We start from the raw sequence: 22,965 nt of genomic DNA on the forward strand, positions 1-22,965 counted from the left end.
CTACATTCCTATGGAATGAGTGAAGGTAAAATGAAAACATGATAAAACACAGACTGAAGTGCCCTGTGTTTACATAAGTCTCATTATTGACCAAGATAAGGATGTGAAATGAAAGTAGCTGCATTTCTACCTCTAGGGGACTTCATACAGGTCAATTTAGGACAATCCCAAGGAGACTTGGATACACACAACTACATAAGTATAGCCCTTCTCTGCATTACTGCACCAGTGCTATGAGAAATGCACACTGAACTTTACCTAAGGAAGCACAAAAAAAAAGTTTATTACACGACTTCAATGATTTGAAGTAATTTGATATCCCTAGTTACTGTTCAAACAGACTAACTTCTTAAGACATTAGAAAATTGGGTGCCTAGAGTGAAGAGTTGCACATACACTCATATCAGAACAGACTTGGTCATTTAGATGATTCTGGAACAATGTTTGCATCTATTAAAATATTGGTGTCACTGTGCTAATCCCCAGGATTCACAACAGCCATGGTTAAGACTTATAACAGAACTAAATCTAACAAACTAAAAATTATCTCCAAATGCTTCAGGTTCAAATACAAAAATAAAATTTAAGAAAAAAACAAGGGGGGGGATTACCATGCATGGCAAAAAATCCTGACATACTATATAATATTCTAAGTGGGCGGGAAATTCCTGTGCAGTCTCTATGCACACATCACAAGTAATGGACCAATGTGACCAGATTAGCAGAGAAAGCAGAAGGTAACAAAATCACTGTGTTGATCTCCTCCTGGTAAAACACTCCAAAATTCACAATAATCAAATAGAAAATAATATTTTTTGGATTAGATTAATACATATTGAAGAAAAGCATGCAGATTGATTATTCTTAATTTCTCTTTCATGATTTTGAGCTTTATCATAAAAGGGGTAGTTAATGCCATTTGAATGAGCCACATCTGAAACAGCAGAAACTCTTCAGAAAATAACCTGTATAAATTAACCTAAATATCACATTTTAATTGATCAATATCTATGAGTTTTCACTAAAGATAAATAATTGTGTCCGGTTCTATGAAATATTAACTACATGTATACAAAATTTACAATATAACTAAAAAATTAGACATCTTCTGTTAAAATTGAAGACAAGTCTAAAACTTACCTTTTGTTCTGTCTAACACTTATAAACTGACACTCTTTAAAGTCTTCTATGCTACTGGTTTGCCTCCACCAGACTCACCTACACAGGACTTAGACACTTGGCTACATCATGTACTTTTATCTCCGAAAAAGAGCACTAAAATTAAACAATCTTAAATCAGGCTCTTTGACCTTTTCTGATCACTAGTGTCCACTCAACCTTTTCAGGATGAATGGGAGACATCTTTGTCCAAGACAGTTTATGCAGCAATCACAGTACTTCCCCTAAGTTAGATAAATTAGGCGGTCACTTAACAGGGAGAAAGGCCAACATCAATTGCAGCAAAGGTCACTCAGTTCAGTTATCATGTACTGTATTAAATTGTCATCACATCTGAACAGCAATTTCATCAATAACCCATCCAGCTAGAATGACTGTGAATGTTTGAATCCATCCACCCCCTCTATGGGGAACAGAGAGCAGTCAGAAAGTTCACATGTATCTGTAAGGCCATGATACCAAATGCCACAAAATAAACACCTGAAGAGAACAAAGGCTCTCATCCACCAGTTTGGGGCAAAAGAAGATGGAATAGACACTAATAAGCTAATGATATACAGTATAGTCTTTCCCACAGGACTATGGATACCATCCTATCTGCTACTACTTAAGAGTACAAATTCTTTCCATGAATCTTTGCCTCTCAAGATTTTTCAGTGTTCTAACAGTCACTCTGGGAATACCCTGCTCTATCCAGCATTCCAAAGTCCCTGCTTAGTTCTGCTTTCACCAGAAAAATGCAATAGAAGAAATACTTACTGGAAACTTTAAATAAATAAATACAAATACTATCCAACCTCTGACACAGAAAACTGTTTTGTTATTTTGATCCAGTTACTAACAAACTTCTAAATGTCAATAAAAGCCTCTTAGCTTTTATTGTTACGCTGATAAGAAAAGCATTATTTCATTATTTTAATGAAATTAAAATAATTCAGTAACTCTAAAATCCCAATAAATGTGAAGCATTCAAGCATGTGAATTTTATGCAATGTAGCATTTATGCACTATATGCATTCATATTACAAGGAAATGCAATACACGTAGCCTGACTCCATACAGAGGTTAGATTTTTGGTTTACTTTTTTTAAAGAAATACAATTGATTACTTCTATTTCTGCAACTTTGCAGAAAAAACAGCAAAGTCTATCCATTATAAAAATTCCAGACAATGCTGTGCTTTTATTTTGCACATAAAGTTTCAAACTGCTAACTGAAAATACGCTTAGTTTTACACAATATCTATACTTGGATGTCTTTCATATTTTCAAATAAATCATAATGTAATTTTCAGACAATCCATCCTGAAAAAAAATATGAATGTCTGAGCACTTACAGATGAAATTTATACAGCCTACTCAGGAATCTGCAAAGTAACAGCTGGTGCTACAGCTGTTACATTCAATCAGGGAAGACAAGCAATACCATATGGTGTGTTTTTCTAAAGCAGTTCTAAACACTGAACATCCAAGATACTATACTTAGGGGGAAGAAGGAGGGAGTCGAAATGCAACCATCACTAATAATTAGTCCAATCCATCACAAATAATTACCAAAATGATTTACCATTAATAAATCCTTAGTTAGGAAATGTTGCCCAAAACCACAAAAAGAAAGACTCATGTAAGCTTTATATTTTTCATTTAAGAATCACTTAAGTACTTTTCATTATGTAAAAGAGTGTTATCTCTAAACACCAGGAATAAATCTAGAAAGTATCATTTCAAGTTGCACTTTCAAGCAGGAATAGCATCAAGAGTTTTGAAGAAAGATACTTGAGAAATCAAAATCTATGATGATAAAATTAAGGCTCATACTTGAAGGCATCAAGATATTAACAGGGAAACACACATAAAAATACAGGTTTAATGAGAAAAATGTTAGTTTTCTTCCTGTTACCTAACAAACCTTTTCTTTCTGTTTCTAACAAAGAATAAAATCCAAACTTCTAAAAAACTTTCAGGAAGAAAATTTTCTCTACACTTTGAGAGAAGAAGCTAGTTCTGGTTGACAGAGATATGTATTTATAGAGATCATGATTTTATCTCTATATTCTGAAATGCAGTTATAACAACCTGTCACCAAATCCACTGAACTAATGGCAGAATACTTTGACACAAAGAGAACACATTGCATGAAAACAACATGGTGATAAAGTAGTATTAATAGTGCTGTGAGTTTTACTTCTAACTTACCATTGTATTGACAGCTTTACCATATGTGCTTCTCAAAAAAAAATAAATAAAAGCAAAGCCCCGCAAATCTCTTTTGCGGCTAAGAACTTGGCATATATAAACAAATATTTTTTGAGATATACTTTTGTGACAGTGTAAACTCTTCAAAAATATATGTTTTAGACTGTTTGTTTTAAATGTTCAGAAAAAGTTTAATACAAGCAATAAAAATGTTACATAATATGTAATTAAGTTGAAAACCCACATGAAAGAATTTCCTTATTTAATATATTTATTGCAAAATTCAGATATATGTTTCCTTATTTGTGCTCAGGTGCTCATTTTTCCTTACTCGAGGTTAGTTAGTTGACCTCCCTTTGAAAATTGTAAAGCGTTTTGTAAAAAGTGGAATAAAATTGCCTTTTTCATAAATGAGGATTTTAAACTCAGAACTCAAGTACAACAATCCAAAGTGTCAGCAGAACTAGCTGTATTTCACAGCAACTTTTCCTGTTCCAAAGAGCACTCTTTATGGCACCTTCACTAAACAGGGTCAATCCATCTGCCCCACTACTAGTCCATGGCTAAGAATGAAGCAGATAAACGCCAAATTTTAGTCTGACACTTGATCTTTAATCAGTAAACTAAGACCATCTGCTGAGTTACAATAATCTGTCAGGATGTCAGAAATCCTGATACTGAGAAACAGACAGCAAAGACCTTTCTGCAATGAAAACTACATTAAGTAATTCTGTAGCATCACTACAATGATAAAGTCATTTCCAAGAATCTACTTAGAATCACCACAAAGTATTCAGGAATATTCTAAAACACAGAAGCATCAGATTGTGCTTGTGAAATATGTTCTTACAAGCACATAAGTAACAATAAAATAGACTAATAATATGCAAAGAAACTCTTAATTGCACTAGGCAGAGAATAAATATTACATTTCAAAACGCCTTACCCAATTTCCTGTTTGTAAACAAACTACAAAATTATCTTGTTAGCTACTGTGAATAGTTGGATGGCATTGAAACTACAGGCAGTCTTAGAGCTGGAAGAATGCTTTTACATTCATTAAATCCCTGAAGTAGAAAGACTGTTTACCTTCCCAAATTGTACTGAAAAGCTACATAAGGATACTAAATTGGAAAAATAAAATCATCTTAATACTTCACAAAAACAAAGGCTAACCAAAATTATCAAAAAATAATGACTTAATTACTAATTCATCAAAAGGCATTGCACAAGCATGACCTTTAAAATTAAAATGGGCGTTGCTTCTGTGCTGCAGGGATCAATTTCTGTATCTTTACCAGCACTGCAGATTGATGCATTATTATCAAGGCAGAAAAAAGCAGAAGCTTGGAATCATACTGAACTGCCTATCTCATAAATGGCTACCATGAAGTAAATTTCAGTTTGAAAGCTTTTCCTTTACACATGTTTTTAAACAGTATGTTCTCATTTTGAAACTCTTCTTGAAACCAGTTATTTTTAAACACACATAACATTCTCTGCTTTGAAAATGTAATAGCTATGAAAAGCTTATTTAGATACAAATCATTGCCAACAGCCAAGCCAAGGGTACTCATTTACCAGATTTCAAAATGATGGGTATTATACTTGAAAAATTTAATTCACAGGGACTTCTTATTGCAAGGAGTAAATGCCTTCTTACCCACACTGCACTGAAATTTGATTTTTTTTATTATTATTATTATTTTATTTTTATTTTCCCCACAAAACCAAAGCACCTCAGAGGGGGTAAGAATCACATGAGCAAGTAGCATTTTCCATTACTTCAACTCCGAAGAACATTTTTCTTGGTAGAAGCAAAAAGGAGACAGAAATGGGCTGTGCACATAAAATAGAAGAACTAAATAAGAACCAGTACAGTAACTATTAGAATTATCAAAAATCTACATTAAAACCTCCCCATCACCCCCAAAATTACTTCGTTACAACTGAAAACTTAAAGGATGCTAGAATATCTTATGTTAATCTAAAACTCAGATATTTGTTTTCTTACCAGGTCTGCTTGATAAAGCTACATTGGCATTATGCTCAGAATAAATTCTAACAGGCACCCATATTTCTGAAGGATAAGGGAGTAGCCTCTTCTAAAAATTCTTCCAAACCAAGAGGAAACAAAGTGTTACATAACAATTTCATCTTCTGCTTCCCACTCCTTCTGATTCAAGGATTAGGTATTATTCCTTAACTAAAGCATATAGGCTAATCTACCTAATAGCCAAGAATCTTCTGAAAATGAAATAAGATCAAAACACACCTTATAGCTTGCTTTTTTTTTTTTTTTTTTTTTTTTAAGTGGATTTTAACATAGTTGTTTAAACACAAGAAAATTGGCACCGGGCATTTTGTTTGAATGGATATTGTGTCAGCAACAGCAACTAAGACATATTCCTTTAAATTAAATTGAAAAGAAAATGAAAGTGCATGAGCTTCTGAAAAGTTAGGTGTAATTCCAACAGGACAGGACAAAAGAAAGTTTAAGGACACCTCCATGATGGGGAATGCCCCATCATTGTGATCTATATTAAAATTTAAAGGATTTAACAAAGGAAGTTTCAGTGTACTGAGCTGTGCAAAGAAAGTGATACTACAAAGTACATATTAAAGAAGAAAGATAAATTTTTATTAAAAAAATATAAATTAAAATGAAAAAAAAAAAAATCTAGGAACATCTCATGGAGACTATTTCCTCCTATAGTATCCAGTAAAAATGATGAGCACTTGCAGTGGCACCTTGAAGATACATTAAATTCACAGGATCTAAATGCATATAAGGTTGGACCCCAAAATTTTATCTTCCCAAAGCAAAAATCAAACAGATGTACACTGTTATTGCAACAGTTAATTAGCTGAACTAAACTTTCTGCTAGAAAGATTCAAATTTACCTCTCTCTTTACCATGATGAAAAGAAAAAAAAAAATCATAGAGTTGTTGAATGAAATGGAATTAGGTAAAAAGCAAAAATTCCTGTTGAGATATCGTATAGATATGTGTCATATTTTGTTTATTAAGCTTAAAATAAAAGTTTCTCACTTTCTTAGGAAATGAGGAAAAAGTTGTGATCTCTCAATGTCATCTGCTGGATGATATCATGAGTATTCCATGTGACAAGGTGGCTCATAGCCGGAGAAGTAGAGCACAGCACACCACTGACAGCTTTATCAATTTCCTTATCTGGCATTCCAGGTTATCTTTGAGGCCGCAGGCTCTAAAGAACAGCAGCCTTCTGAAGCACCAAATGTCTCTACGGAGTGTAGCTGAATATTAAAATCCAGTTATGCATTGCCATCATGATGTGCCTGCTATTCAGGGCTTATAACTTATACAGATCTAGAATATCATTAACAAAATCACCCAGCTGGTTCAGGCTTTGTCTTCTAACTTCAATTCATCTTTGATAAAAAGTTTTAGATATTGACAGCATGAGAAAAATAAGACCATCTTCGTAGATCATCCTTCTCTTTGGAAGTGCATTAACACAACATGACTAAAGGGATGAACTACTATTTCTTGATGGAGGTAGAGGCCTATGGCAGTAAAAACATGTTTCCTCTCCAGGATATTGAGCAGTTATTGAACAGGCAGGTAAAACAGATCCAGGTCACAAGGACAAACATCTCACACAGCATCCATTAGCCCACAGAAACAAAAGAGGGGTATGACATGGAAGTGTTAATACAAGCCATGTGAGGAACTGGGATGAAGACCTAAAAACTACCATATGTACCCAAGAAAAGAGGAAAAACAGTAATCGTAGATGATCTATTTGAAAAGTCAGTAAAACCTCTGTATTGTACAAAAACTTACTGTGTTTTAAATAACTAGTCTATATGTTTCATTTCTCATCTATTTTTACTTCTCATCGAATTCCATATATTTAAGAAAACAATGCATATCATATCAAACTGATGACATCTCAGATATCAGAAGAAAATGTCCACAATGTGGTTTTGTGTCTTTTCTGTTTGTGTGTATTGTTTTGTTCTTCTTGGTTGTTATGTTGCTTTTTTTTAATAAATAAGTTCTTCATGAAAAAACTCCTATGTGCTTCATAATTTTATTTAATAAGTGATTAGGAGTCAACTCAGTGACTGGAAAGTGTATGTATTTGGGCAATGATCACATTTCAGAAGGAAGTAATTCTCAACCTGAGGTTAGAAGTCACATTAACCCAATTAGAGTAACCATTATGTAAATGGCAGAGCCTGTGCTGCTTGGTGCAACACTAGTCAGTGGATTTATCAGGAAAGATTAGACTTCACGAAGTACAGTTCAGCTAAGCCATAGCTGAGGGGCATGACAACTGACAAATAGTCTACTTGAGTACTCTAGCCATGAAGGTAAAAAGGATTACAAAAGAAAAAAGGAAACTAGCTATAGTGTGACATACAGACAATAGTGTAGTCTTTCTATTACAGTGACAGAAACTCTACTGCTTAAAATATTTACAATAAATGTAAAGCAGAAATTGGGAAAGACATGGCAGTATGAGAGGAAAGAAGAGAGAAGGGGTTAATTATTCAGCCTCATTAAATTTTTCATCAGAAGCAGCAAACTATCTTAGCTTGAGCATTTTCTTTTTCATTAGAGTGCTTTTTAATATTGACATCCAACCAATTATGTTCAAACTAATTCCCAGAATGCTGTGAGACTGTAGCTACTTTCAGAAGTTTTTCCACATTAATGAACTGTATTATTTTTTCATTAGAAGCTCCCGTGTGCTCTGAGACATACAAAGTGTGGAACAGTAAACCACCCTGAACAGAACATACTCTCCAAAAAGTCTTTGCCTTTCTTAATGAATTTCTATCTTCAGGGAGTCTTCTTCATCTTTACTTTAAAAATTCAAAGCCAAAAGCAGCACTTCTACTTCAAGTGGACTCCTCCTTTATAACCAATTGCAGCAAAATCTGTGAACTCTGTGCCTCTTAGCCCCCGACACAGGTGAAGTGATAGAACACAAAAGATTCATATATTTTTTTATTTGACATGGTATCTTTTATGGTCTACACTCCAATTTTTATATTTGAGGTTGTTTTTTCCAGATATGTCTGACTAGATTAAACTACTGTAATAACATTCTGAAGATTTAATAAGCCTTAGCTAATGATAGCTTGTTTGTTTTTTACACAGTCTCAATGAAAAAAACCAGCTAACAAAAAGGCATTGTATAACCTGATTCATTATACAGAAAGCAGGGCATCTTTTTTTATGGTTTCCTAATATATTTTGTCTTTTCTTTCCAAAATAACTCTCTCTGGTAACATTTGCATAAAATGTGATGAATGTCCTAAAAGGAAGAGAAATTGCAACACTGAATTGCATTACCAACTAATATAGGCATGACAAGACTGAAAACTAATTCTTTGCTCTTCCTTATAATATTTTCTCTTTAATTAAGTTGCACCTTTTCTTCATCTCAACGTCTCCTTAAACCCATGCTTTGTTAATAAACGCCTCCCTTTAGCAGTGCTACTCATCACTCTCACAGGATTATATGCAGACTGTATTCCATACATAGAATAATTAATACTACTACTACTAATAAACAACTTTCTGGATAACAGTGTGTTACTGTCTGAGGAACAACATACTTAGAAATTTATGGGCTTATATACTGAAGAGTTCCTTTAATTTACTAAAACAGCAAGTTCAGAAGGCACATATACAACCTTTCTAAAAGATACATAAGCTACTTTGTGAGCAAATTATCTACCATCTTTCTTAAAATGCTTACACCAAATAATAGCATTGATAGGTGAACAGTAACAGCATGTCATTTCCTCTGAGACACGTGTTCATTGGTTTGTCTCTTTGTAGTCTCATAATAACACTCTTATGAATAGGAGGAAACCTATTTCTTAAATGAGAGTGATGAAGACATTATGCAAGCAACAGATTGTTATTTTGAGAGACTGTTCTGCATGCATGGCAGTAATTTTTAGTTCACTGAATTGCCACTCTATTTCTAATAATCAATTTCCTTTTATATGCAAGGCTTCAGCAAAACACACCTATTTTAAATACCTACTTCTGCATCCAAAAAGTAAAATCTTTACTACCCAATTTTGGCTTCTGCAGACCCTGACCCTTAAAGACTCTTACTTTCCTGTTAGAGAAAAACTAAGCAATATACTGTTCAGAAGAAACTATGAAGCATGTAATCTAGAAAATTCAGTGATTTCAAGAGAGGGCATTCACTGTATCACATCCTCAGAGCAGTAAATGAACATCTTGCAGAGTTAAGATAAGAAAAATACAAAAGTGATACTACCTCAAAAAACAAGTTGTACTATAGTTATACAACCAACTCAAAATTTTAGAGTTACTTCTATCACATGTAATTGGCAGTATATCCGGTAGAATAGCTCAAATCTGGACTGTGACAAAAGAATCAAGACTCAGTCATAATCAGTACATATACTCATCATCTGGATTTCCTCCATAAAGCTTTTAAAATATATTTAACACAGAGGGTAAGAAAAAAAAGCACTTATCTCTGGTGAATATATAAATCACCTATACAAATCTGTTGTGATATGCACTTTGTGGAGTTTCAGAGAACTCACGTTTTTACAGCACAGACCGTAACATTCTCCTGCAGCTACAAAGATGTGAAGTAAATATTCAGAAAAATATTCAGAAAATAACCTGAATTTCCTGGCTTTATGGTTCAGGTACCCAAACTACTCCCAGGGTGTTGGCATTCATATATCAAGTTGAAATATGGAGAGCCATAAGTCATTCATCCACGTCAAGTTAAGGACTACAAATCTTCCTTGCATGTTCTGTCACTTTATCACTCTTCCTCCTCTTCCTTTCATTATCTCCTGCATGGCACCAAGCACATCTTACAGTAACAAGTCAGTCTTTCCAATGCTACCATCTAAAAAGCAATGTTGACTGTGAACTTCATTTAGGATTATGAAAACAAACAAATAAACAGGCAAAAAAAAAAAAGTCGTTTCAATGACAGCCTTCAAAGTATGCCTCTTAAAAATAGCAAGCTCAGCAGCCACGAAGGTGGAATTTCTAAAAAAGAGTTAGTGGTATAGAAAAAAAAATCCCAACATTTCATTAGATATGACCACAAATTCAAGCTGTGGCACTGTTCTAGTCAGGAAGAAGAAGACAACTTAGATAACGTATTATTTTATGTATTTTAAAGTAGTTCCATTGGAACCATACAGCAGTATTCGACAGTATGCTGAACATACACATCACACATGCAAACATGCACACAGAGCTATGTGTATTGTTGGAAACATTGCATGAAAATAGCTTCCAGACTGATTCATTAGAAAATTCATGTTAGTTTGAAAATTTCCATATCTGTTCATACAGGAATTTTCCCCTTCTCTCAGCCCCCTGAGTTTTTTCAATCTCACAATCTATTTTAAATATTTGATTTCAACAGAAAAAAAACCCTGCTGGTTTCTTGCCCCATGCTCTTCATGTTTGTATTTTCCACTCATGTTAACTTCTTTCTTCCTTTCTCTCAAGCGTCCTGGTCTTCTCCACTGCATCCATTTTTGTTTGTATATGCCAAGTACTACAACTGTGTTAAAGCATTGGTTCCTTGGGTACTGTCTAATAACTATATAAAAAATCCTAAGACTCAAAGTTTCTTCTGTTTTGTCTCTGCACAGACCTACAGAAAACTGTATTCAGGTAAATGGCACTTCATAGATAGCAGATTCCCAGTGCCACCACTGCAAACCATGTGCAGAGCTGAGACTGGATTCAAGATCCAGCCTCTTTCCTAGCTTGTAACACAACTTTTGCAAATAAGGTTTATGTTCCCTGTTGCAAGCTGCAGCAGTTTTATTACTACCTTAACAGCTTTTTCCCTTCTTTCTCCACCCTATTCCTCTAATCCAGGAATTATTTTGACCGAAAACCACAAGAAAATTAAGTCAAGCAGAATAAAACGGAACAAAATTCCTCACACTGTAGACTTGATTAAACCACCAGCAGAACACTGCAAAATGAGCAAAATTTTACATAACACAAGTGTTCTTTTAGGATAATGAAACACATCTACATAAAATTCAAAACAAGAGTTTTGCTACTTGCAAGAAGAAGGGATGACTGCTATATCTGTGAATGTGGAAATGCTAACTTTTTAAAACATTCCTCTTCTCCCAGTATCGTCTCCCAACAATGCATTTTGGAACTATCACACAGAGAATTTACTTTCCAAGGTTTTTATAACACTCTTTTCCTATGAAAATAATTCTCTCCTCCAGTATCCTCTAGTATGGCATCTTGAGATCAGCTATTTGAACTACTTTTGGCACTTGATGTTATTTGGATGCTCCTTTCGAATGTTAATAATTTATCTTTGTATCTTTGTAAACAGCATCTTTAACAAGTCTTAATTATGTTGTTTTGTATAAAGCTGTGGTACATAGGAGCACCAGCAAATGAAGATAATTCAATTGTGCTGGGCACTGTACAAACACAACTCATTATAAAACAATCTCTCTCTGTTCTATTCTTTATTTCTCTAATGGCTCAGTGGTAAAATAGCTATTCCCCAGCACACATAAGGAGAGTTATACTATTGTTCATGAATAAAAACATTTCATTTTGCATAATACAGGAGGTAGAAAGTAAATGTCTCTCATTAAGAAATTTCTCATTGGATTAGCAGATGCCATCAATCTTAAAAATGTTTGTCTCATCACATCAGAAACACTTTCCAATTAATACCCTCAAACTCACTTTATATAATACAAACAGACTGCGAGGAAAGGTCACATAATCTCTTTCCCCCTTAAAATATCTATGGAAAACTCTTACTGGTATTTGGACATTTGAAAGCTTGCTTTCCAGCAACATCATTCACAAGGGATCACACAAGAAAACCTCCATTTGAGACAGTCAATAAAGGCTGCATCTAATGGCACTTCTCCCGTCAATGCATGCAAACACACCAGATTTTCCTTCTCTATTCCACAGACATAAAATCACCAAAACAATCTTGGCAATGGTCACAAAGTACAGAAGCAATTTAAAAAAACCTCCAGCTATTGTGGTCAACTGATGACTTTGAGCAATGTCAGCAGCACAAAAAAAATCACAGTCCTACTTAATGCTGGGAACATTCTGATTGCTCCAATAAATGGCTCCTGGATTTTGTGTGAAATCCCAGACACTGATAAGTTTAACACTGTACAGCATTCATATGAAAATGGAAAACAATGGGATTTCCTAGGGGACAATAATTTGTGCTGGTGGTAACAAAACTGCTTACATTAACTTTCATTTGACTAAGTTTTGACAGCCACATAATACAGTTATTTTAATTGTGATTATTTAGGAAAACTTTTACCCAATAATAAGAATTTTTTAGGATTTCTGTATATGGTTCTCTCTTCTAATTCTTCCATTACTTTAGTAACTCCATGTATTTTTTCTGCCCTCCTAGACAGAAACAGACATAAAAAGAAAGAAGAATCCATAAATAGAACCCAAGTCAGTGCTACTGCTGCCTCCCATTGTAGGCTCTGTCAGCCCATTGCTTTTTCTGAGGTGCTACGCAAACCCACCAGATCTTAAACTTCTGTTACCGAGAATTTCAACATATCTTACCTAAGGAACCCACCACTTTTTTCAGTTTCACTAGGCTAAGAAAGAGAAACAGATTTTGACTGGACATGCATCTAGAAAAAGGGTCTCTCCACCCTGTTACAAAGAGGGGACTTGCTTGTGAACAGAACACAGAAGAGAAGAGAACAAAAAAAAGACACGTGAATCCAGGATGCAAACTTCAATAAACAGGATACATGTATGCATTGTCCTTCACCCCACAAATTACTTTCTCACTATACAAAGTTTAATGCACAATTTAATTTATACTATAGCAAGTTTTAACTCAAAATATTGATTCCTACTTGCCTTTGATAATACTATGCTTTATATTATGGGAATTGGGCTTTCTGCTAAATCTGGAGTTATTGTGTTAAAAGATATTCTGTTATCTGAATAACAGAGTGGGAAAGCAGGATAAAAAATGAGAGCAACATAAAGTGAAATAGGGAACTGTAAAGTTAAACCCTGGTCTATAAGGTCTTAAAAAACCTGAATTAATTCAAGACTGGATACCAGCCTGCAGAATAAAACAACCCATAGCTTTTGAGGCATTCTCCTATTCCAGCATCCCTATGAGCTGAGGGATTCAGCTGATCCAGTTAGCAAAAGCACTTCAGGGTACTTGCTAGAAACAATCGAGACCTCCTCTGCTACCAGTACAACATTACCAACTACCATTTTCCACTTTTCTGACAGCTTCAAAATGCCATCCTACAAGTGAAATCAACCATTACCCTAGCATATAGTATTTGTTTATCTTAACTAGAGGTTTATAATACCAGTCACATTTTTTTCTATTTTCCTACTTAAAATATGGCAAAATAACTGCATAAGAAAAAGAATTTCACAGCACAACATTTTTATCCAAACATTTAAATATTTACTTTGATTTTGTTAAATAAGGACAGAATACTAAACAACATTTATAAATAATTTCCTTAACGCAACCATTTTCTGCAACTCTGCCAAATATTTTGTTGCCAGGCTGAACTACAAGCCTTTTGCATTAGTCAAAGACTTAATACATGTTTTGCAAAATTTCTTTTGAATAAAAAATCTGAAAGGATATTTTATAAATGAGGGCAAAGAGCAACAGTGATGAACATGCCTAATGAAAATGAATATTTCCTTATTCAAGACCCAGATAAACAAGGCCCATTTGACTACATAAAAGTCGGATTTAACTGGGAGACAACAGCAAAGAGTGAGATTGCTTAGATACACATAACAGAATGTAATAAAAGTGATAAATTCTAATTAATATGAATATATGCAGTGTATGTGTAACCAACACTTAATCACATTCTATCCTAGAGGATCATTTATATTTAACAGTAATGTTTCTTTAGCACATTTTGCTTGAATAATTTTTATTCTTTGAAAAGGTGATGAAATGCAATTTTTATTACTATTCCTTTTATCTTATTCTGTAACTGAAGACCAGAGAATCAAAAAGATGAATCCCCAAAAACATCCTTTACAATCAATGACAGTTTAAAAATCTTGACAGACCTCTCTCCTCAAGGATGTGCAGGCACCAGCTGAAGTTCACCATGCCATAACTAGGGCTTTATTTTCCCTTGAAGAGGTCCTCATTGCCCTCTTTCATCACCATATGTGAATTCCCTTCCTGACAGTTAGGCCTCAAGATAAAACATCTTCGTCTCATTTAGGATTTTCCCTAACATCTAATCCTCCTCTTCAGATCATTTCTTCATAATCTCTTTAAAATCAGGAGTTTCCTAGTTACTGACACAGGCTTATCTGTCTCCAGTCTCAAGGTGCAATTACTGCAAAAAGTCTTTACTCCCGTTTGGAGAGAAAAAAGAAAAAAAGAAAGAAAGGGAAAAAAAATAGTAAACCAAATGGGTAAATTTTGCCAATGTAATGGAACAGCTCCAACAAACAAGATGACACAGCTCTTGAAAATGTAAGTGCTTTAATCAAAGGTCTGGTTAGGTAATTCTTCTCTCTCCCTTTTTCCCTTCTGATAATTCCTGTCAGTGTGTATTTAGGTACATTTTGAAATGCCTGCTGGACTGCCAGTCCTAGGAAGGACTTCTGTTCTCCTCAGGCATTAATATGAGATAGGAACATTCAGTGCACTGAAAATAGGACAGTCCTAGGGTCATACATAGGGAAAATAAATTAAAGACTTTTTATTCAGTGATTTTATGGGTTTTAGGCACCAAAGATGTTAGAAGAGGAATTTCATAACTGTTGAAAATTCCATTTGTGGACCCAAACTATTTTCAAAATAGATTTGGCCCTTAGAATGTAAAACCTGACAAGGATGCAATGGTACTGATGTTGTGTTTGTTCCTCTCTCTGCATAAGGAGGAAACCAAGAGGCTGAAAATCAGAGAAATGTTGAGACCCAATTTCATATCAAGTAGTGAAGTGTGATTTGGTTACAAAATCCTAGAGTAACACCTTGAAAGAGAAAACATTTGTTTATAGGCTTTGGAAGCAGGAGGCCCTTGTGTAGCCCTCTTCCCAAGGCAATGGAACAAGGATAAATCACATACAGATGGTGTTACCTGAAAAAGATCAGAAAGTGATTACAGAGAGCTCTTGGACTGCAGAATTTGCAACACTCTCTGGCTCCAGTGGAAACCACCTGGCCTGCTGGTTTCACTCCAGGCCTCCACTACCCCAAAAGTGCCTGTGATCTTCTTTATGTTGCCTACACAGATATTATTGCCTTTCCTCTGATTCTTGACTGCATCAAAGGTTGAACAAGTTATCATCTAAGGCCCAATTCTCATCTAGGAGACACAACATAAGCAGGAAAAATATAGATACTTAATCATTCTCTTCAGGAAACAATGACTTTTTTCTCTTTCCATTTTAATGTTAAAACAGCACTGTTACCCACAGAAATCCTATTTCAAGCTCTACCCTTGTTAAAAGGAAGGGAAAATGTCCAGCTGCAATTGTTATAACAAAGACCAAGTCTTGGTACCAACATTTGCAGATATCTCAATTCTGTAGAGCTACATCTATCTCTACTATCTGAGATCTGATCACCAGTCTTTAAAACAGATAATGATAGAAAAGGCACTGCATCCTGGATTTTTTTCTTATGACTTTTTTTATTCCAGACATTAATCCAATGCTGCCTCTACCACTTCAAAGGTGTAATGTGCACAACTTCAAGCTGTTGGAAGATGCAACTTTAATGTGATAGAACCTTGTTGATTTTGTGCATTCTTCAGTAATTAACCAGCATATTATATATATAATCTCTCTCTATATATATCTTAGTAATTGTAGGCCAGCATTACATCCAACACTGGCAGCACATCACAAATCAGCATGTCAGTTAATTTAACAAAAAACAAAAGAAGGAGAGGGTAGAAAGCAGTAAAAGAAACTTCTGATGGGGCAAGAAATACCTATGCTTAGTCAGTTGTGCAAAGAAATGGTAAATATATGTCCTGCACGATGAAATGACAGGTGAAGAAAAACATGCATCTTCACGTAAAGTGAAAAAAATGAAAACTTTATGGGTGCCTTCATTTAGGAATCAGCAGTCATCACATTGTTCTCTGCAAAACTTACAGGTACATCAATATCTTAGCCCATGGTGGGCAGTATCACACAATTATAAGGCATCTTTGAACATGAAAATCACAGAACGGGTCAGGTTGGACGGGACCTCACTGAGTCATCTGGTCCAACCTCCCTGCCCAAACAGGGTATTCCCAGAGCACTGGTACAAGATTGCATCTCAACAGTCCTGGAATATCTCCAGTGAGAGGGACTCCACAACCTCTCTGGAAAATCTGTTCCAGTGATTGGTCACCTGCACGGTAAAGAAATTCTTCCTCGTATTCAGGTGGAACTTCCTGTGCATCAGTTTCTGCCCGTTGCCTCTTGTTTTATTTCTTGGCAACACTGAGAAGAGCCTGGCTCCATTCATGACAACTTCCCTTCAGATACAATTCAGTAATATCCAGTAAAATTCTAAAGCTAATCATAAAAGTTCAGGAAGAATAAAAATAGCATTTAAGGAACTCAAAGAAGTTCAATGTAGAAGTGTAGAACCTGAAGAAAACAAATGCTCATTGCAAAGGAAAATACTCATGAACAAAACGTCATTAAAAACTCTTTTCAGCATAAAAAGTTCAACACTTCACAGTGTGTGTCAACCTCACATCAATATAATCACCAATCCTCAGTACCACAACTTCTCTTCCATGAGTTGCTAAAAGCTGTTGTTTTCTAGCTCAGATCATCAAGCAGATACACAGCATGACTCGACTCTAGGAATCTTGCTGTTTCATCACTTTGCTTTATTTTATGTTAAAAAACCAAAATGGCTTTTCCAGTGACAACACAAAATGAACCAGCTGTGTATTTCTGGCTGAATAAAATGCATACACCAGGTCTGCACAGGATGGAATAAGAAGTTTTGGTGAGAAACCTAGTTTAATCACTTGCAACTATAATCAACTATGTTCATTTAAATGCCATTCAAAACTCTGAAGGTCCATTAAACACAGCAGAACACCAAATACCCATTCTCTCAAGAGATCAAAAAAAGTAACAAAAGCCAAACTTCAAAGCACTTTCAGTTGGAGAAGTAAAAATTACTTGCTGATGGCACCCATATCACAGGATGAGTGAAGATTAGAAAGGACCTCTGGAGATAACTTTTAGCTCAACCTCCCTGCTCAAAGCAGATTATTCACAACATTGCCCATGCTGAATCAAAGATAATTAAACCCCCAAATGGTTAAACTGAGTATTGCAATAACCTCAGATTTTTATGGTAGTAAACAGGAAATCATGTCCCCTGAGAGCTTTTCATGTACTGGAAACAAACACTTGAAATTTGAATTATAACACTCCTCTCCTTCCAATGAAACATAACAAAAAAACCCTTCAAACCCCATTAAAAAAAAAAAAAAAAAAAAAAGGAACTATTATTCTATAGAAGAAAGCATGCCTCAGCTCAACCCTCATAACCATTTTAGATTATTGTCAAGGGCATCCTTAAGAAAACATAATGCAGTAAACCAGTATAGAAGACACAGAGTAGCATACACCAAGACATTATTTCAAAAACCTTTAGAAATAAAAACAAGACAGATGCAAGTCATGAACAGCACTTACAAAAGCTGATGACAGACTAAATTCAATACAAAAACAGCACGGTTCTTAAAAACTGGACATAAGAAGTCCCAAAAGGCATATAATCAAGCTGATTGCCTAGACAAAGTCTCAGACACACATTCCCCTGACCTCTCTCCTTCACAGAAGAAGAAAAATGTCATCTGAATTGCATGAGCTCACTACTGTTTAGTTTTGTTTTTCCATCTGACGCTTTTGCTGGACACTATACATCTTCAGACCACTGACCAGCAATTTTCCCAGTTCACTTTCTAGATCCTCCCACAAGTGGAAGGGGGAAAAGAAAATAATTCAATACATAGCTAAGAAAAAGACTGCAAAAAATTTAATTTGGAGCCAAACACAGATGCAGTGTCTTATTCACTGCATCTTGTCACTCATCATTTGAAAAGAGCCACTCTTGTTTTTCATTACTTGTTTTTCATCATGTTTTCATGTAATCACTGATGTTATGGCTGCAATATTTCTTACTGTAGGCAAAGCAGACAAGAGTGGTCACAGAAGGAAAGCTGAAGAGAAGAATTAGCTCTTCATCAGGCAATGTAATTGGATCATACCTGTTCTACACAAAAGTTCCTTAAGAGCAGTCTTTGCCAGGAAGGGAGAAAAGGGGGAGAAGACAAAAGCTAACACAGTTCCCTTCTTGCTGGATTAACTGACATGACTTCAGAGCACGTGTACTATGTGCAAAGTAAGTGGAGCTAAGTCCATACCAAACTGACTGCACGTGTTCTTAAGTAGTGGCTCACTAGAATTATTATTATCATCCTCAAATTATGTTACTATTTTAACATTTTTAAATACAATCTATTACACTGTTAAATGGAGACATAATAAGATGCTGGAGGGTTTATATTGCTGATGCCTAGCAACTTAGAGTAAATGTGAAATGCTTTATGAAAATGTGATATTATTACTGTGCCTTTGTATAAACCTGTGCACGTATATTATCTCTTTTTAAGCGTGTGTTGAACATTTATAAATCTGTAATGGAACTGGAAACTGTTTTTAGTTTGTCAATGGTTTAAAAGGAAAAAAAGGGTCACTGTCATTGTGTAACTCATCTTTCAGTCAGAAGTGAAAGTTGCAAAGGATTTTCCGTTCTTCAGATTTCTCTTTCTAGTGTTATTGGAAAGCTTGTCTTCTTGTTTAAATGAATTTCCTTTTAATCTCCTCTCTGAGCTGCTGGATAGATGAAGCCTCTTAAAAAATTCAGGATATCACTGTAATTGTAAATTGATCTGTTTCTGTGGCAGAAGGCTGGGTCCCTCCATCCAGGAAAGAGACTGTCTTCTCAAAGTTGTTTTTCAGACAAATGATTTATCTCTCTTATTATTGTATTATCCTTTAATGGAAAATCAGTTTTTAAACAAAACTACTACTTTTTGGATTGTTTTATTCCTGGCAACATACAGGAAACGAAGCTACCTGCCAAAGCTAATGTGAAATATTTCCCAGTCTGAAATTTTTATATTTCCTAAATGAGAGTTTGACTCTACTTACATAGGAACTAAAACTGTATCAAGACAACTAAAATGCACATATTCATCACCTCTTAAATCCTGAATTAATGCAATATATTAATAGACACAGGAAAATTCCCCACTGATTTTTGATGCGGAGTTGAGGTTGAAGCACTGTTATGACTATGCAATCTTTAAAACAGACACGTAACTCATTAGGATCAAAGTAGGGGAAATTATCCATCTACTTTAGTGCTGAATCCACATACCCTATTTGCCTTTGGCTCTTTGGTTATGAGATCTGGCATCACTTAGATAATTTCACCTAATCCATCATTAGCTTTCATGTGTCCTATATTCTGTGGAACAAACCTAAATTTAACAAACCCAACTTCCCATCAATTACCACACTGAATATATTACACGTCAGCACAGGACACAAAGATTAGACATGCTGAACCACATCTTTCTTTGTGAAAATTCAATATGTTTAGAGCACTTTTAATGATACTGGCTCCAATTGTAATCATTGCTCCTTCTCATTGTGGACAGGCACTAATACTCTGATCTTTATGTATAGCACAGAGCTGCTGAACAAAATGAAAAACCTCAGAAGACACAGAAAATATATAAGAGATCCCAGTAACAGTGGCACAGAGTCACAAATGTGGAGTTTTTTAATTGCAATATTTGCTTGGATGGTAGAATCCTGTAAGATGACCTATTTTTCCCCTGCAATCCTACCAGTAAACATTAGTTATTTAGATTAACTTTCTCCCTCCACATACACAAAGCACACAAAAAGGTTATTACTTACAACAAAAACTCAACACACTGCTGTTGTGTTATCACAGCATCCTTACTTACCGGTCTTCCACAAATACACTGATGAAGTTTGAAATTCACTTTGTGCATGAGCGTCCCAGGTTCCCAGCAGCAGAAGCACGAGAACTCCCACGCACCGAGCGGGCACCCCTGGACCATGGCAGAGAGAAGCGCTCCCCTCGCTCAACCCCATGCCTCCAGCAGCCTGCTGCTGCGTCCAAAACCCGCAGCACCACCACGAAACCTTCTTCAAACGATCCTCCCCTCTTCAGAATTTCCTCACGGGGAGAAAGGGACTGGAAACCTCTCTCCCGCTGCTGTGCATGGCAGTTGAAAAGAAAAAACTGTTTAACACCAGGGAACAATAGAGTCCTCGCTCGCTCTTGCTGCTGCTACTGCAGCAGCTCCTCGTGCTGGTATGGTCGCTGCTCCACGCTCTTCCATTCAGCGCTTATAGCAGTTTTCCATCAGCTAAAAGCGAGACAGCTGTCCGCAGGGGGCTCCAGCTGACTGAGCAGGTTATCTTGCTCTGGGAGGCAGCAGCAGTCATTTACACCAGCTGGAGAGAGTGAGAGACAGAGAGAAACAGGGATGAGGAGAAACACAAATAGCCCAGTGCTGTAATCTCAGTGCAGAGAGTGACTGCAAAAGGCTGGCTTCCCAGACACATCTCTCCCTGGAATATCCCAAATGATACATGCTAATACGAAAAGAAGAAATCATCATCAGACATGCTTCAGAAACACAAGTCATTCAACCAGAACAGATATAAACAGAACAATATATAACAATTAAGAGAGCATCAGACATTTGTCCCGATAATCCTATGTATGCTGCATTAACCATTTTGTAAACAACAAAAAAATAAGTGATTACACATGCATTAAACAGACAATTAAGACCTTATGAAGGGAAATAGAAGAAAATGTAGGAAAAAAAAAAAAACAGCACTACCTTGTCTTGCATATATTTATCAAATCTGCTTCAGGTAATGGCATATAGCTATCTGCTATGAGGACAGATGAATATGTGTGTATGATAATGTGTATGTATGTGTAAGCACACCACTTCTGTGGTAGATGAAGTGTGCACGTAATATATAACACAAGATAACATCCTTTCTTATCCAGAAAGTATGTACACATATATACATGCATAAATGTCAACTGTGTAATTTGAAATAATTTGAAGATCAAGTTATCAATCATTTTACATATGAAAGTATGCAGGATACATTAGGCTGTCAAGATGGTACAAAAATGTGGAGAGAGACAAAGCCTTTCAAATAGGGATCTTTATCTCTCCCACCCACTATGCAGTGAACAGACACTATAACAAGCCTAAAGATTGGATTTCTGACACCTATAAACTGGGAAGCAAATGAGGAATTTTCAAGGAAACCAATATCATATTCAGAAAGTTACATTAAAAATGAAAAAAAAAAAAAAAAATACACAGTAAGAGCACAGGACCCAGAGTTGAAAAATGATGGAGCTATTGTTGTTTAAAGAAGAAACCTTCAGTCAACCTCTCTTGGGACGCCTGTCATTTTGCACAACCTTCCCAGACTCAGCCTTTTCACATGCATTAGATTAAAATCAGTTGTGATCAAATAATTCCCAAGTCCTTGCCTGTTTAAATATTCTGACATCAGAGCAAATTAGCAATGTTGAAGGTTGCAAATTCGTCTTTGTTTACTTTCCACTCTGTTACGCCTCTAAGAGGGAATTAAAGGCTCAGGGAGCTATAGTACCATGAGGCTGTGATTAAGAGAGATAAGCAAGTGTGGATTACTGTTCCTCAGCTGTTGAAAAACAGGCAACAATCAGGAGATTATAGGTTGATAAGGGATACATAGAAAGCCATGATCTTAACAAATTTATAGCATCCTGATCCAGAACTTGTACCCTCAGCTAAAAGCACTTCAGGAGGTACATTTTATTCACTTCTGCTACATCATACTGTATTCACTTTAGAAAGCATAGTTTCCCCTTCAGCCTTTGCTTTGAACTAGAGAGAACACTTTTAAAACAAAATTTTTTCTGAGTTCATTGATTTACATCAATTTTACAGCTACATCTGCAGTTAAGTTAATCACACACATAGCATTTAACAGGCTGTGTAGAGGGACTTAAGAATATTCAACATAATAAAAACAATGCCAGCTTCATAATTTATGAAAAACAGGATTAAGAATCTGAGGGCTTAAAGAAGTTTTAAGAACCTCAGGAAATGTATGACAATAGCTGAATTGACTTGCATACTTAAAACATATGTAGCTTATATATTCCTTTGAAAAATTAAGAGTAAAAATGTTGACTTTTTAGCCAGAGGTATGCACCAGAGGAAGAGTCAAGTCTATAGAGAGACTAGGGGAAAAGGCCCCCTTTTCAGAGTTATTAAATACAATGGATTCTACCTAGAATTTTTTATGAATGTATAAAGAAAGCCTCTGAGAATATTTTGTACGTGACTCAGATCATCTGGAAACATCATCAGGGAACAGATCATCCATGTAGTTGGCACAATGAATCAAAGTGGCTTTTGA

General features: G+C 35.5%; 1 protein-coding gene across 7 annotated transcripts in view; it reads right to left on the bottom strand.

Moving 5' to 3' along the window:
• The window catches only part of LOC138106437 (thrombospondin type-1 domain-containing protein 7A-like), a 285,545-nt gene that overhangs the window by 181,400 nt on the left and 81,180 nt on the right, over positions 1–22,965 (bottom strand). For all 7 annotated transcript variants that reach the window (XM_069007028.1, XM_069007027.1, XM_069007030.1 and 4 more), the window contains one exon: positions 20,460–20,976. In XM_069007028.1, the coding sequence (XP_068863129.1) occupies positions 20,460–20,610 (151 nt within the window). In that variant the 5' untranslated portion in view covers positions 20,611–20,976. The remainder of the gene's footprint in view (positions 1–20,459; positions 20,977–22,965) is intronic.

This window comes from Aphelocoma coerulescens, chromosome 2 (genome assembly GCF_041296385.1).
Source record: "Aphelocoma coerulescens isolate FSJ_1873_10779 chromosome 2, UR_Acoe_1.0, whole genome shotgun sequence".
In the NCBI taxonomy this organism is placed as follows: Eukaryota; Metazoa; Chordata; class Aves; order Passeriformes; family Corvidae; genus Aphelocoma; species Aphelocoma coerulescens.